Source organism: Thalassophryne amazonica, chromosome 21, assembly GCF_902500255.1.
Source record: "Thalassophryne amazonica chromosome 21, fThaAma1.1, whole genome shotgun sequence".
NCBI classification, from domain to species: domain Eukaryota; kingdom Metazoa; phylum Chordata; class Actinopteri; order Batrachoidiformes; family Batrachoididae; genus Thalassophryne; species Thalassophryne amazonica.
The window spans coordinates 31214256-31227245 of record NC_047123.1 but is presented as its reverse complement, the minus strand read 5'-3'; the positions used below and the strand labels follow the sequence as shown (position 1 = coordinate 31227245).

The 12990-nt window shown below is 41.4% G+C and overlaps 1 protein-coding gene and 1 long non-coding RNA gene across 4 annotated transcripts in view; one reads left to right on the top strand and one right to left on the bottom strand.

The window, feature by feature from the left end:
* LOC117503606 (kelch-like protein 29) overlaps positions 1-12990 on the bottom strand; it is a 301998-nt gene that overhangs the window by 134441 nt on the left and 154567 nt on the right. For all 3 annotated transcript variants that reach the window (XM_034162864.1, XM_034162863.1, XM_034162865.1), the window contains one exon: positions 3575-3722. In XM_034162864.1, coding sequence (XP_034018755.1) covers positions 3575-3722 — 148 coding nt within the window. The remainder of the gene's footprint in view (positions 1-3574; positions 3723-12990) is intronic.
* LOC117503608 lies at positions 5033-9660 on the top strand. Its single transcript, XR_004558590.1, has 2 exons — positions 5033-5234; positions 9451-9660. It is a non-coding gene; the product is annotated as an uncharacterized LOC117503608 (long non-coding RNA).

Sequence of the window (12990 nt, the reverse complement as noted above, 5' to 3'; positions counted from 1 at the left end):
TTGTTCCTGCCATCTTGCACTTCAAAATTGCACTGCACCTTTTTTTTTTTTTAACACCTCATTGCTATGCCTCAATTTGCTCAAGTATGAGGTGCGTCATCTTTTTTTCTCTTTTTTTTGCATAAAAAATAAAAAGTTCAAAACAAAACTTTCATGAAGACAAACTTTCTCAAGCAGACACGAGTGAAGTGTCTGTTGAAAGAAAGCGCTGATTAATTCTGGCACACTTGGCACAGAACTTTCCGGCAACACAGCTCACTGAAGTGTGGAGAGGAGCTGGCTTCCGCTGCAAACGCCAGTCACAGTTTGGAAAGGCGCGCACACGCAAATCAATATGGTAACTGCGCTTGGATTTGAGTGTCACACGCGACGCCGTGCCGGGTCGGTGACGTCTCACTCTCCTCGCACTTCCCTCAGAGCGCTGCTGGTGGGTGTGGGAAAAAAAGCTGGGGAGGGAAGACGCAAGTGAGTGACGGGTTGTCACAAAGGGACAATAAGAAGACCTCAAGAAAACTTCTCAGGCAATTCCTACAGCCCTTGCTTTGCACAGCAGGGTGCCGCAGTCGCACAGCAGGAGGGCCCCGTCGCCTCGGGAGGCTCAGCCACGCTGGCAAACTACTGTCACCTCCATCGCCGCATCATAAGCATCTCGAATGATTTCTGCTGAATAAACATTCATCTTGGCTAGCTGATCAAACCGTTTCATTATGAATCTCCGAACCGATGCATGTGAAAGCTGCATGAATTATAATAAGGTGCGATGCAGCGGCGCCTATAGAAGGGCTTTGACTGGCACAGCCTGAGACAGCCAAACATGTTTTGTGCAGAATACGGCGTAGCAGCTGTCTCCAATCTGGATTTGTTGAGCCGCAATTTCCATTGGAACAAGCCCTGTGCCCGTATTATTCTTAAATGAGACACATTTGTGATGAGCAGGAGGCAGAGGCCAGCAGAGCAATGGAAGGAAATTAACTGCTCGAGGGCAGAGCCATTCTGGGTGAGTTCATTACAATAAGAGTGAAAAACCTCAACATTTGACTTAACACGTTCATGTCGGTTGAGTGCACGGCGCTGTTCCACGGCTGCTCTGTGCACGTTTTAAAATGACATGAAGAGAATGAGGTCGAGATCTAAATTAGACCCAGTGGAGATTGTCTGACAGGCGTTTGGAGTCGTTCTACACTGGTTTCATTTAGCGTAAATCAGCACGGGTTCCACACAACAACATTGCAATGAAGTCAAATTAAAAAAACAGGGCAATTCTACCTCAAATAAAAGTGGTTTTGAAAGGTTTCCTCACTTCGTTTAGTTTCTGAGATCTTCTCCTTCTTTTGGCTGCTCCCGTTAGGGGGCGCCACAGCAGATCAATCATTTCCATCTCACCCTGTCCTCTGTCACACCAACCACCTGCATGTTCTGTCTCAGCACATCCATAAACTTCCTCTTCTCCTCCTGCCTGGTGGCTCCATCCTCAGCATCCTTCTCCCTATATACCCTGGGTTCCTCCTCTGCACATCTCCAAACCATCTCAATCTCACCTCTCTGACTATCTCCAAACCGTCCCACCTGAGCTGTCCCTCCGATATGTTCATTCCTAATCTTCAGCTCTGCCACCTGTCTTTTTGTTAGTGCTGTCGTCTCTCAGGTGGACGGCTTTAAATAAAAGGGGGTTGTGCTGGTTTAACAATGTAAAGCTCCATAAGTCATTATTTTTGAACAATTTCTGCTACATGCACAAAATTTAGAGAGAATGGTTCTATAATATTAGATATCCTTAACCTCAAAAATTGTCAGCCTGCAGTTGTGGATTTGTTAAGTTATGGCTTGCTGGAAATTGCTGTAAACTGTATTAAAAAACCCAGTTGAATCTTCACACTGAAACATAACCCTGCTCCTTCCTTATTGTGTTTATTTAATGGTCGTTGTCTGACTTTATTGTTGCTGGTTCTTCATCGTGTTTAACCATCTCATTTGAGACCCAAACAGGGGAAACATCTTTAATTAAACAATGAAAAAGAAGTGAAATTAAGTCAAACAAACAGAAGGTAAAGGGCAGAGACAGACACAAGGAACAGAAGCCCATGGCCATGGAAACAAAACGGCACAGGCATAAGCAAACAAAACTCATAGCAACCACACCCATGAAAACCACATTTGATACCTTAATAAATATGTTGTGAGTACACGCAACACGCATATGAGTAATATGCGTGTTGGAATTATTATTTGGCTTTTTTTAAAAATCTAAAACCAGAAAGTTTGATTACTTTCTTTCATGCACCAAGTTGCTATGAAAGTACTATAGCAAATATTATATTTACAAATATGAAATATCTTACGTGGTTCAGTGTAGATGGATCCAAAGCCCAAATTATTTTTAAATACAATATTCAGCAAGATATAACTTGCCAAATATGCAACTGGAGGTTTAAGACATATAATAGTGTAGAATAATACAGACAAATGTCAAGCGCACCCAGCGTGAATATTCCAAATTACCTTTGGAACTTGGCTATTTTGTAGCAGGGTGATTTTTTTAACTACGGGCACTATTGGCCTTGTAAATGTAATTTCCACCACACCATTGCCTTACAATATAAAGCGCCTTGGGGCAACTGTTTGTTGTGATTTGGCGCTATATACATGTATTCTGATGTCACTGTTTATCTCCATAGAAACTACCCAAACAATCTTTCATACAAACTGTTTAAAGGGACATTACAGTGTTGTGGTGGAAATTACGGCAATAGTGTGGGACAACTACATTTTGTTTAAAAAAAATCACAACAGTTGTATGACATTGAATACCCCAATTATGTTTTGATTATTTTACTGATATTTTATTCAGAGATATTTTAAAACATTAGAAAAAACATTTTTTTACCATTCATTTTTATCATTGAAGATCAAAAGTCTGGGTGTGGGACAAGCACAAAACGGCAATATTTGCACATAATGATGCTGAAAAAAGGTGAAAAAGACATCATAGACTACTAGAACAAATTTCTTAAAACACTTTCATTGTAAAGATAACTATAAAAGTATGAAATTTCCCCTTTTTTCTGTTTTTCATACAATATGATCAAAGGACATAAGTGCCCGTAGTCTAAGAATCACCCAGCAATACTATGTGATCAGGACCTAATCCTCTTTTTAAAGAAGCTCCTATATCTCACAAACTAAAGGTGACACAAGGAAAGGATTTTGCACAGCACTTGTTGGGTGCAGTGGCATAATTTACATGAAGTATGAAACAAATCCAATAAGGTCAGTTGGGAAGCCTCTGTTGATGAAATTGTAGTGGGCAAGTGCGCAAGTTGTAAAGGTAAAATATGGATTTAAGCATTTCTCTTTTTAGGAACACTGACATTTGTATACTTACATGCATAATGGTGTTAGTTTATGCAAAGACTTTTATGGAAATGTATGCATGAAATTATTTTATGTAGGGCGAGGGAGCCAACATGCCTCATTAGCATCAAATGGTGTTCAGTCGGCGGGTGCTGATGATGTCAACAATACATCAAGTCAAACAGCCACCGTATGCATATGTAGGTGCTGTGAGCTTAATTACCAGCGGGCTCACTGTCTCGATGTTGCTTGGCAGGGGGCTCATCGGTATCCCAGGGCGTGAGCTGGTTGATGGGCGTCTGTCCCCACCTCACCCCCGGAGCCAGCAGCAGTCCTGGAGTCTGGTTGTCTCCAGGGGGCAGACCGGAGACCTGCAGCAGAATGATAACACCATGTTAGAAAGAAAGAAAAAAACAAGCAAAACAACAACAACAACAAAAAAGATTACAACACACCCATTTGAACGTTCTGGAAGTACATAAGCCGTGAAAATGGAAAAGTGCATATAAATAGGTGTTAATGCCGATTACAGCCTATATATAAATGGGAATACAAATCCTGTTTACCACAAACAGAAAGACCAATGTGTCTGTTTTTATTTGTCAAAATGCGAGTTAAATTCAAGGTTGGATAATCTTCCTTGTATTTTTTTTTTTTTTTACGCCTGAAGGGGGAAGTTTGAAATTTTTCAACCGAGGTTCGATTCTAGATTGTTTGGGGGATTAATCTTTTCCTTTGAGGCAAACACGAAATAAAGTTGGTGCAACACTGATTTAGAACAAAATATTACAGTACAAACCCCTCATCGGCAATCAACTTGTAATGTCTAAGTGGAGAGCAGCGCCACCCAGTGGAGTGGAGTCTACAGCAAGCAGCTAATTGTTTAATCGGTCATTTTAAAATGTTTTACATTTTGTGAGATAAACATACCATCATAGGGATCCTGTCCATGTTACTACACACACTGCTAATGAGGAGAGCTGTGACAATTAATTTATTATTAATTGCCATTAAATTAATTAATTATTGTGACCATCAACAAATCATGGAGAGTCTTTTTATGTCCTAATTCTCAAATTTCAGCTTTCTAAATATGAATATTGTCTGGTTTGTGTATTTGTTTCTTCGCTCCTCTGTGACAAATTGACTTTTTTGGGGGGGAGAGAGCTGTGTCAGGGAAAGAAAAAAAATTCTGAAATTTTATGGATGATTAATTGTGAACATAATTAGCAGATTAATCATTAAAAGAATCCAAATTCCAACCCTACTGATGAAATTTTCACCTGTTCAATGAAAAGTGGATTAATCAGTGTCTTTAGCTTTCCCCATTGTCATGACATTATCGCCAATTAACCCGTGACAGTGTTTACGTTCCAAATAAACACTGCACCAATTTAAAAAAAAAATTGAGTCAAGTGAGAAGATAAGGCTGTAAACATCTAAGAATTTAGCCTAGGTTGAAAAATGTTGAACTGGCCCTTTAATTTTGTGACAAATTCAACATTGTTTTGAGTTATGCGAACCAAGTTTCAAAAGAAAAAAGATTAATTGAGGAAATGGAGAAAAAAATTCCTTGTGATGTGGTGATTTGGTGGTGGTGGGGGGTGGATATACAATTTACAAAACAAGCAAACAAACATTATGTGGCAGCATGTGCGGAGATAAAACTAAGACCAAACTAATAGCTCGCCGAGCTTTTCCTCGCTCCCACAGCTCCAATATCTGTGCTCCGGTGGTGGAGTTAAGAAACGTTATCAGGCAAGCTCAGGATGATGAAAAAACACACGGGGTCAATCACCGCCGGACCCCTTCGGCAATATTCGCTTCTCCATATCTGCAGTTTGGATGCCTCGCTGGAAGACGCGGGCGTGGAGAGGGCAGAGGTGAGCTTGATTCTTTCGCTCACCCCAGCCGGCCTCCAGAGTTAATAGAAGAAACAACCCGGGTCACCGAGACCTCTGCGGCCTTCCGGCTGATCCTCCCATCTCTCAATTCCACTCTCCCCTCATGACACTGCGCCCACTTATCACACGTGCCATCGGGCCCTCCAAGAGGCTTGCCGACGCAGCAAAGCCCGACCGCAATCCAAACAATTCCACACAACCACAGACCGTCAACATATCTGCTCAAACCCGTTTCAGGATCATTTCCCTCCGCGTCTGCCGATGGATTTATCGCAGATCCTCCAATGTACAAATTACGGGGGCATAACATACCCGCATCACATCTGCATCAAGATACACAATTTCACAGTAAGAGATGACTTCACTGAGTGTCACACGTTGGACAAATCAATACTGAAAGTAGAGTTTGTAGGTGCTGGGATCGAAAAAAAAAAGTTAAGGAAAACATCTCCAGACAGAGGAGAAAGCAGCATGATGGAATGAGAATGAAGCTGGGTTCAGGGGAGACAGCCTGTCTAGTCTCTTTACTTTTTTTTGTCCAGCTCCTCAACTTGTCTGCTTCAGACCAGAGAAAACGCAAATGGTTTACTCTGAGAAAGCCCGAGCGCTCCATTCCACCCGAGAGCCCGAGACCCAACCAGGGAAAGTTCGGAGCAGCCTGGAAGAATGGAGCTGTTTTTTATTGCCCAGTATTTGTTTTAATGAGCACTTTGACTGTACGCCTCTCCGGCCATACTTTTTTGTTTCCCCTTCACATCCACAGTCAGGACCACAGGTATTTGGACAGATTAGTCCAAATACTAGTTGCTCTATCTTCAAAGATGGTAAGTAATTAGACACACTAAAAAAAATAAACGGTATAACACTCTATGGTAAAGCTGTCTGGAGGTAGTAAAAGGAGACTAGTGAGGGAAGCCACCAAGGTATTCATGACAACTCTGAAGTTGCAGGCTTTGTCATTGGAAAAACCTGTGCATGGTGCAATTTTTGTGTGACTGACTGGTGTTGCAAAAATCCTGTAACTCCTTCAGAGTTGTTACGGGTGTCTTGGTGGCTTCCTTCACTAGTCTCACCCTCGCATGGTACATACAGAATGTGACAATAGAGACACTATGCATAAAAACAGTTGTAATTACTAAATGGTTATTATATTTTTGTTAAACCCCTTGAATTAAAGCTGAAAGTTTACACTCCAAACATCCTGACGGTTTCTTTTTAAACTGTTTGCTGCTGATATCTGACTGTTGCAGGCAACTAATTAATTAATTAATTAATTAATTAATTAATTAATTTGACTTTCTTTTAGCACTGCATCTAATATTCACAATCTCATTAATTACTCCTGTCAGTTTAGCCGAAAACCAGAAGAAAATAAAAATATTTTCAGCTGAAAGGCAATCCATCTGTCACATTTTTAGAGCGCCAGGAAGTTCTTAGTCAGCACCAACACGCTGACAGCGTTATCAGCTCATCTCAGGAACAAACCTGTCATGAAAATGATCAAGGCTAGACAGGAAATGTACACATAGCAAAATTAACACGTGGAATCCGAGCATGCATGCACACACTGTACGTGCACATGCACGTATGCGCACACACACACACACACACAAGCCAGTAAGTTTCAGGTGGGATGTTCATGAAGACGGCAGGTTTGCTGCACGCAGGCAGCAGAGATACTGGAGGTTCCGGGACAGCGCCTGCCGTTTTCCTCTCAATTTTTGTTTGCTCGACCTTCTTCCAGTTCCACACCTCCCTGGTTAGCCATTATCACCGGGCAGCAGATGGTTTCCTCTGACTTGCCAAAAAAAAAAAAAACGCTGGAGAAGAGAAGGAGGGCGGGATAAATAATTCCAAGTTGTGCCAAGCTGTTCCGTTTGCTGTTCATCTGTCCGAGGTTATGCTGAAGGCTGCATATGTGGTGTTTGCGCATATGGACCACATACTGCAAGTACAAGATGGACTGTGGTGCACGCATGTGCACGTCAAGCTATATGAAGGCAAGAGACGTGCATTTAATAGGGTTTTTTGTGCACTTGCACACAAACATGCACTCCATCTACTCTGGCTTCTTTAAAAGTTAAAAATGTATATTTTTCCAATGTGCTGGCACTTTTCTGTGCACCAACACAGGTGGCATCCCTCTAAATTTAAACACACATTTTTATTGATGAATTTAACCTGTACCATCGATTGCTGTTACAGTTGTGTTCGAAATAATCGCAGTGTTAAAAAAAAAAAGCTCAAAATTCTTACAATAGCTTTTATTTCGATACTCCCAATTGCATTCTGAACACTGAACATTCTATTCCAAATAAAAAAAATGTATCAAATTTCTTACGTTACAGAACGTGAAGAAAAAGTAATATTAGGCTGTTCAAAAACAAAATTAACAGCGCCTGCATTTTTCTCTACAAACTCAAACATTTACTGTATAAACTGGAAAAATGCTTTAAGGTTTATCTTTCCTGTGAATCACTGAACTGATATTTAGTTGTATAAACACTGTTTTTGAGACCTGCTTCACATCTGTGTTGTATGGAGTCGACCAACTTCTGGCACCTGTGAACAGTTATTCTGGCACAGGACTATTGGACTACATCCCACAATTCCTCTGAATTTCTTGGTTTGCCCTCAAACAGCATTTTTGATGTCACTCCACAAGTTTTCTATTGGATTAAGGTCCTGGGATTGGGCTGGCCACTCCAGAACATTAATATTGTTGGTCTGAAACCAAGATGCTGCTCACTTGCTGGTGTTTGAGGTTGTTGTCTTGTTGAAACACCCAATCAAGGTCACTTCCTCTTCAGCATAAGGTAACATGACCTCTTCAAGTATTTTGATGTATTCAAACTAATCCCTGATCCCTGGTATGTGATGAACAGGTCCAACACCATAGTGTGAGAAACATCCCCATATCATGATGCTTGTTCCACCAGGCTTCACTGTCTTCACAGTTTTTGGGGTCGTCCGACAAAGTGTCTGGGCCCCTAGACCCAAAAAGAACAAACTTGCTTTCATCAATCCACAAAATGTTGCACAATTTCTCTTTAGGCCAGTCAATGTATTCTTTAGCAAGTTGTAACCTCTTTAGCGCACATCATTTTTTCAACAGTGGGACTTTGTGTCCACAGCTTGGCTTCACATAGGTGTCTTCTAATGGTTACAGTACTCACACGTAACTTTAGACTAGGGGTGGGCAACTTGTTCCAGAAAGGGTCAAGAGGGTGCAGGTTTCCTTTGCAGCCACTGATTCCACCAGGTGATTTCACTGATTAATATCACTTTGAGCAGATGGAATCAGTTCATCAGTGAAATCACCTGGTGGAATCAGTGGCTGCAAAGAAAACCTGCACCCTCTTGACCCTTTCTGGAACAAGTTGCCCATCCCTGCTTTAGATCTTCTTTGAATACCCTGGAGTTGATTATTGGCTGAGTCTTTGCCATTCTGGCTCTTCTTCGATCCATTTGAATGGTGGTTTTACTTTTTTTTTTTTTCCACATTTTTCTGGCTTTGTTGCCATTTTAAAGCATTTGAGATCATTTTAGTTGAGTGGTCTATAATTTTCTGCACCTTTTATATGCTGATCAACTTTTTCAATTAAAGTACGCTGTTATTCTGAACAATGCCTGGAACAACCCATTTACTCAGATTTTCAGAGAGAAATGCAGAACAACCAGCACGTACAACATTTGCTGCCTTCATCCTTAAATAACGGCCTCCTGTAAGGGTGTAAGAAATGTCCGGCTACATATTATTTCACCAGTCGTGTCAAGACCCCAAGTATCGTATTGGTAAAGCTTGTCTGATTTGAATTTGAAGCCTGCAGATGCTTATGTGAAATGCAAAAGCATCAGAAAAAAACTATAGCGCTATTTCTTTGTGCATGCATTCAAAAACTACCAATAAATAAAATACAACCCGCTGTGCTCCAGTGCTGTTCTGGAACAGTCGTCTACCTGCCTGCTCTTGCACAGTCACCCTGCAAAACAAGGACGGATCCTGCTCCTGTCGTAAATCCTTTGATACCGAATGTGGCAGACATGACAGAAGCAGCATTTAGGGGGAAATAAAGATAAAATCTAAATGCTTCGGGCCATAATATATGTGTGCTTGTCTTCCTGTATCCTGTTCGTGTGGAGACAGGAGCCTAATTCTGACTGGCGTATCAGTTTTTTTTCTCCTCCCCCCCAGACGTGGCAAAAGCTGACATCTGTCACTATGTGTGTTCTACCATTGAGCAGCAGCAGGCAGCGTTATTGTGCCTACCAGAGCCACTTGCCACCGGCCACCATCTGCTGTGGGTATATACAGGAGAGGCCTCGTGGTGATCCGGGGCTCTGGGCTTTGATTGCTTTGAGTCATCCACAAAATGCACATCCAAATAAACAAAACTATTTGCTCTCAGCTTTGTGTTTGCCTTTGATTTCTATCTGCACCAGTGCTCGTCTATACGAGTTATTGCACTCAGTTAATCCCACAATAACACAGACGAGGGCATTGTGTTCGCCGGAAAAGCTGAACATACATGAACATACAGGAGTTTACTCGACCCTATACCGGTGCCAGTGTACTTAACCTAAGAAATCTATACAGTGAAAAAAGATTGTAGTTAAGCATCTCCGAGTAAACTTCACGGTGAGGTTTCGGGTTAAACTATGACTAAAACTACAAGTGGATGTGGAGAAAAGGTGGTTCCCTGTGACATAATTACACGGCATCTTCTACATTTAAGAATAAAAAAAACTGATGGAACAAAAAGAGTTTCGGAGGTACTGTGAATCCAATGAGACTTGTACAAAAAAACGTTTGTTATTAACAATAAAAATTGTAATACCTATTATTAGGCATTTTTTGATGGGTGTGGCTTATACTCCAGTGCAACCTATATTCTAGAAAATACTTAGAAGCAATTTCAAGCAACCAAACAGTAAAAATTGGGCGGGGGGGGGGGGGTCTATTCCTAGGCTATAGCAAAGGCCTTGGCATGTAGCCTGTAGATGCTGTGAGTCAATGAACTGACAGACAAAGGAGTTTGTCTCCTCGAGTTTTCAAACATGACAACTCAGAAACAAGAAGATAAGATTAACTGTATTGATCCCACAGCGGGGAAAATCACTTGTTGCAGCAACAAGAGTCGTACAGTAGAAAAGAAAAATATTTACATTTAACAAAGGTAACTAACATATTTCAATGTTTGCTGGTGGATGCACAAATACTAATGTGAACTGATTACGTTGGGTGTCTCAAAATATGCAACATTTTATCAGCAAAGAAAATGGTCAAAGCATATGTCTAGGAAATGAATTTATGGCTGGATAGAAAGCTGAAAGGTTGAACTTTTTCATACCAATGTCAATATTGGCCCTGCTTTTTGTCAGTCTCTTAGACAACATGTTCAATGTAGGCCCCACACTGGCCAATTACGGCCTGCAAACGCTTTGGGGAAAGTGTCCTGAGGAATGTTTCGGATATCTCGGCAGATGTTTTCCTTCAATGCATTGATGCTTGGCATCAACATAAACTTCAGGGTCTCTGCAAGCAAAAAAGAAACACAAGTGATTAAGTGTGTAGCATTTAAGGGTCAAACCAACTGTTTTAAATGTTGTATAATTTTTTTAAGTAATAAAGCACAAAAGGTGGCGGAAGACGTAGTTAATAGTGCTAAATCACCAGGTGGTTACGGTGCTATGGTGCTTATAAATGCCAATATCTCACAAGTCTCCAAATTAAAAGACTATAATATGAATAAACTCATCAAACTCTGACGTACTAACTCATACAAGAAGCATGCTTGTTTTGCTTATTTAACAGAGGTGCAACAGATCACAACAGTCACAATTTGAATCCGTTTTTAGTTGTGAATCAGACCATTGTACGAATCTGCATTCAAGTTGGTGGGTGGGAAAATGCCATTTTTTTCCCTCCTGGCGTTCAGTGCGGATTCCGAGCCAACTCGGACACACCTGTTCAGGATGCCACAGGGAAGGTACGGCAAACACTATGTCCTCAAATCTTTAATATTTCAGAGTGATCCTTTCCATGCTTGGATGCAGATGTGTGTCGAGCCTTCACCAGGCTGCAACAAGCCAAACGCAAAGCAACAAAGGCATTTCCCTGCAAGTAAGTTATCGAGATTTAGACGAATATCACGTTAAGAACAAGTCAGCATGGCAACAAATCTGCATTTCATTCAATGATGCATTTAATATGCAGGTCACATGTACCAAACCCTTGGGATCAACTATAGCCCATTACGCCACAATAATTTAACATGTATTTTACCTGTCTGCCCCCTGCTGGACATTTTTGGGATTTTTCCAGGGAATAACCTTTTCACATCACAATAATCTTGCACGCATGTTGGAAATTAAAAGCAGGAGCAGTTGAAGTTACAGAAGCTTGAAATGAGTTGGTTTCTTTCACTGAGGTCTAGTGGCCACCAAAGTCATGAGTCTTTGTCCAAAAGTCTACCAAAATAATGGCACTGTAGCTTTTTTTTTTTTAAGTTCCTGCAGAATCAATGAAGTTTCAGTGCAACAGCCTGAAAGGCATGAGCTCCAATGATTTTTAGATGAGATGGCTTTACTTTCCCCAGAGAAATTACTTTACTGCTCAACTTGGGGAGAAACAGTCAACGGGGGAGAGGGAGGAATGAGTAGGTCTATAACTCCCAGGTTCCACTGGAGTAAACAAAATTACACCACACACTGATCAAATCAACTAACTGTTACCAGATTTAATAACAGGTCTAGGTGGGGAAAAAGCAAGAGGTGCAGTGAGAGTAAAGCCTCAGCAATAGCAGGCCAAATAGCTAATTCTGTCAAACGTCATTAGTGCAACAGCCAGAGACGATGAGATTGAAACGTGCACGGTGCAGGTCATCGTGACACCATTATGTTCCACGTTTTAAAAGGTCCAGTGTGGTGGCACAGAAGATGAAAACAACAAACCGCAGGTGATGGGGGTTCACCATTGCGCCACATCACTCAGCGGGCATCGTAATCAGGCAGGTCCTATTAATGCGCGCTTGTTTTCCTGATGCATTCATCAGCTCGCCCATTTCGAACAGACGGACAGAAAGAATGCTCTGGGATTTCTAGCATGAAGCTGCCATTACGACTTCATTTAAATGCATTGAGAGAAAACGTGTCTCCGCAATAAGACAGCCATCTCTGGAGAGAGATGCGTGTACACAAGTTTAATCATAATCAAAAGTTCGATAACGTGTAATACTGCGTGCAACAGTACAACAATAACAGTGTAACGCCACAGCATGAGGCAATCAGAAAAAATAAAAAACAACAGGACATGCAGGCCGAGGAAATGAAAGCCAATGCTGACAGAATGACTTTTTCTTCCCTTTGGCCAGGCAGGGACACATACAGCGAGTTTGGATGAAATGCACAGGGGGATAGAAGTAATGGCTTCTCTGGGAGGAAAAGAAACAATGGCAGTTAAGGAGGGAGTGAATGACTGAAACTCAGCGCGCAATAAAACCATCCATCACGTCATCTTGTATCACTGCCTTCAACACATCATTTTCATCCTCTCTAAAAATCGAGATGGAGGAACAACAAGAAGAAAAATTAATAATCCCCACCCCTCCTCCCTTTACTCTGTGCAAAACTCCAAACCGAAGGTGGTCTGCAACTGACCGGAGATGTCAAGGGGCGCACAAAGCGTGCAAGCGACAGGCTGATTTTCTTTGGGAGATTATTCCACTTACTGTAC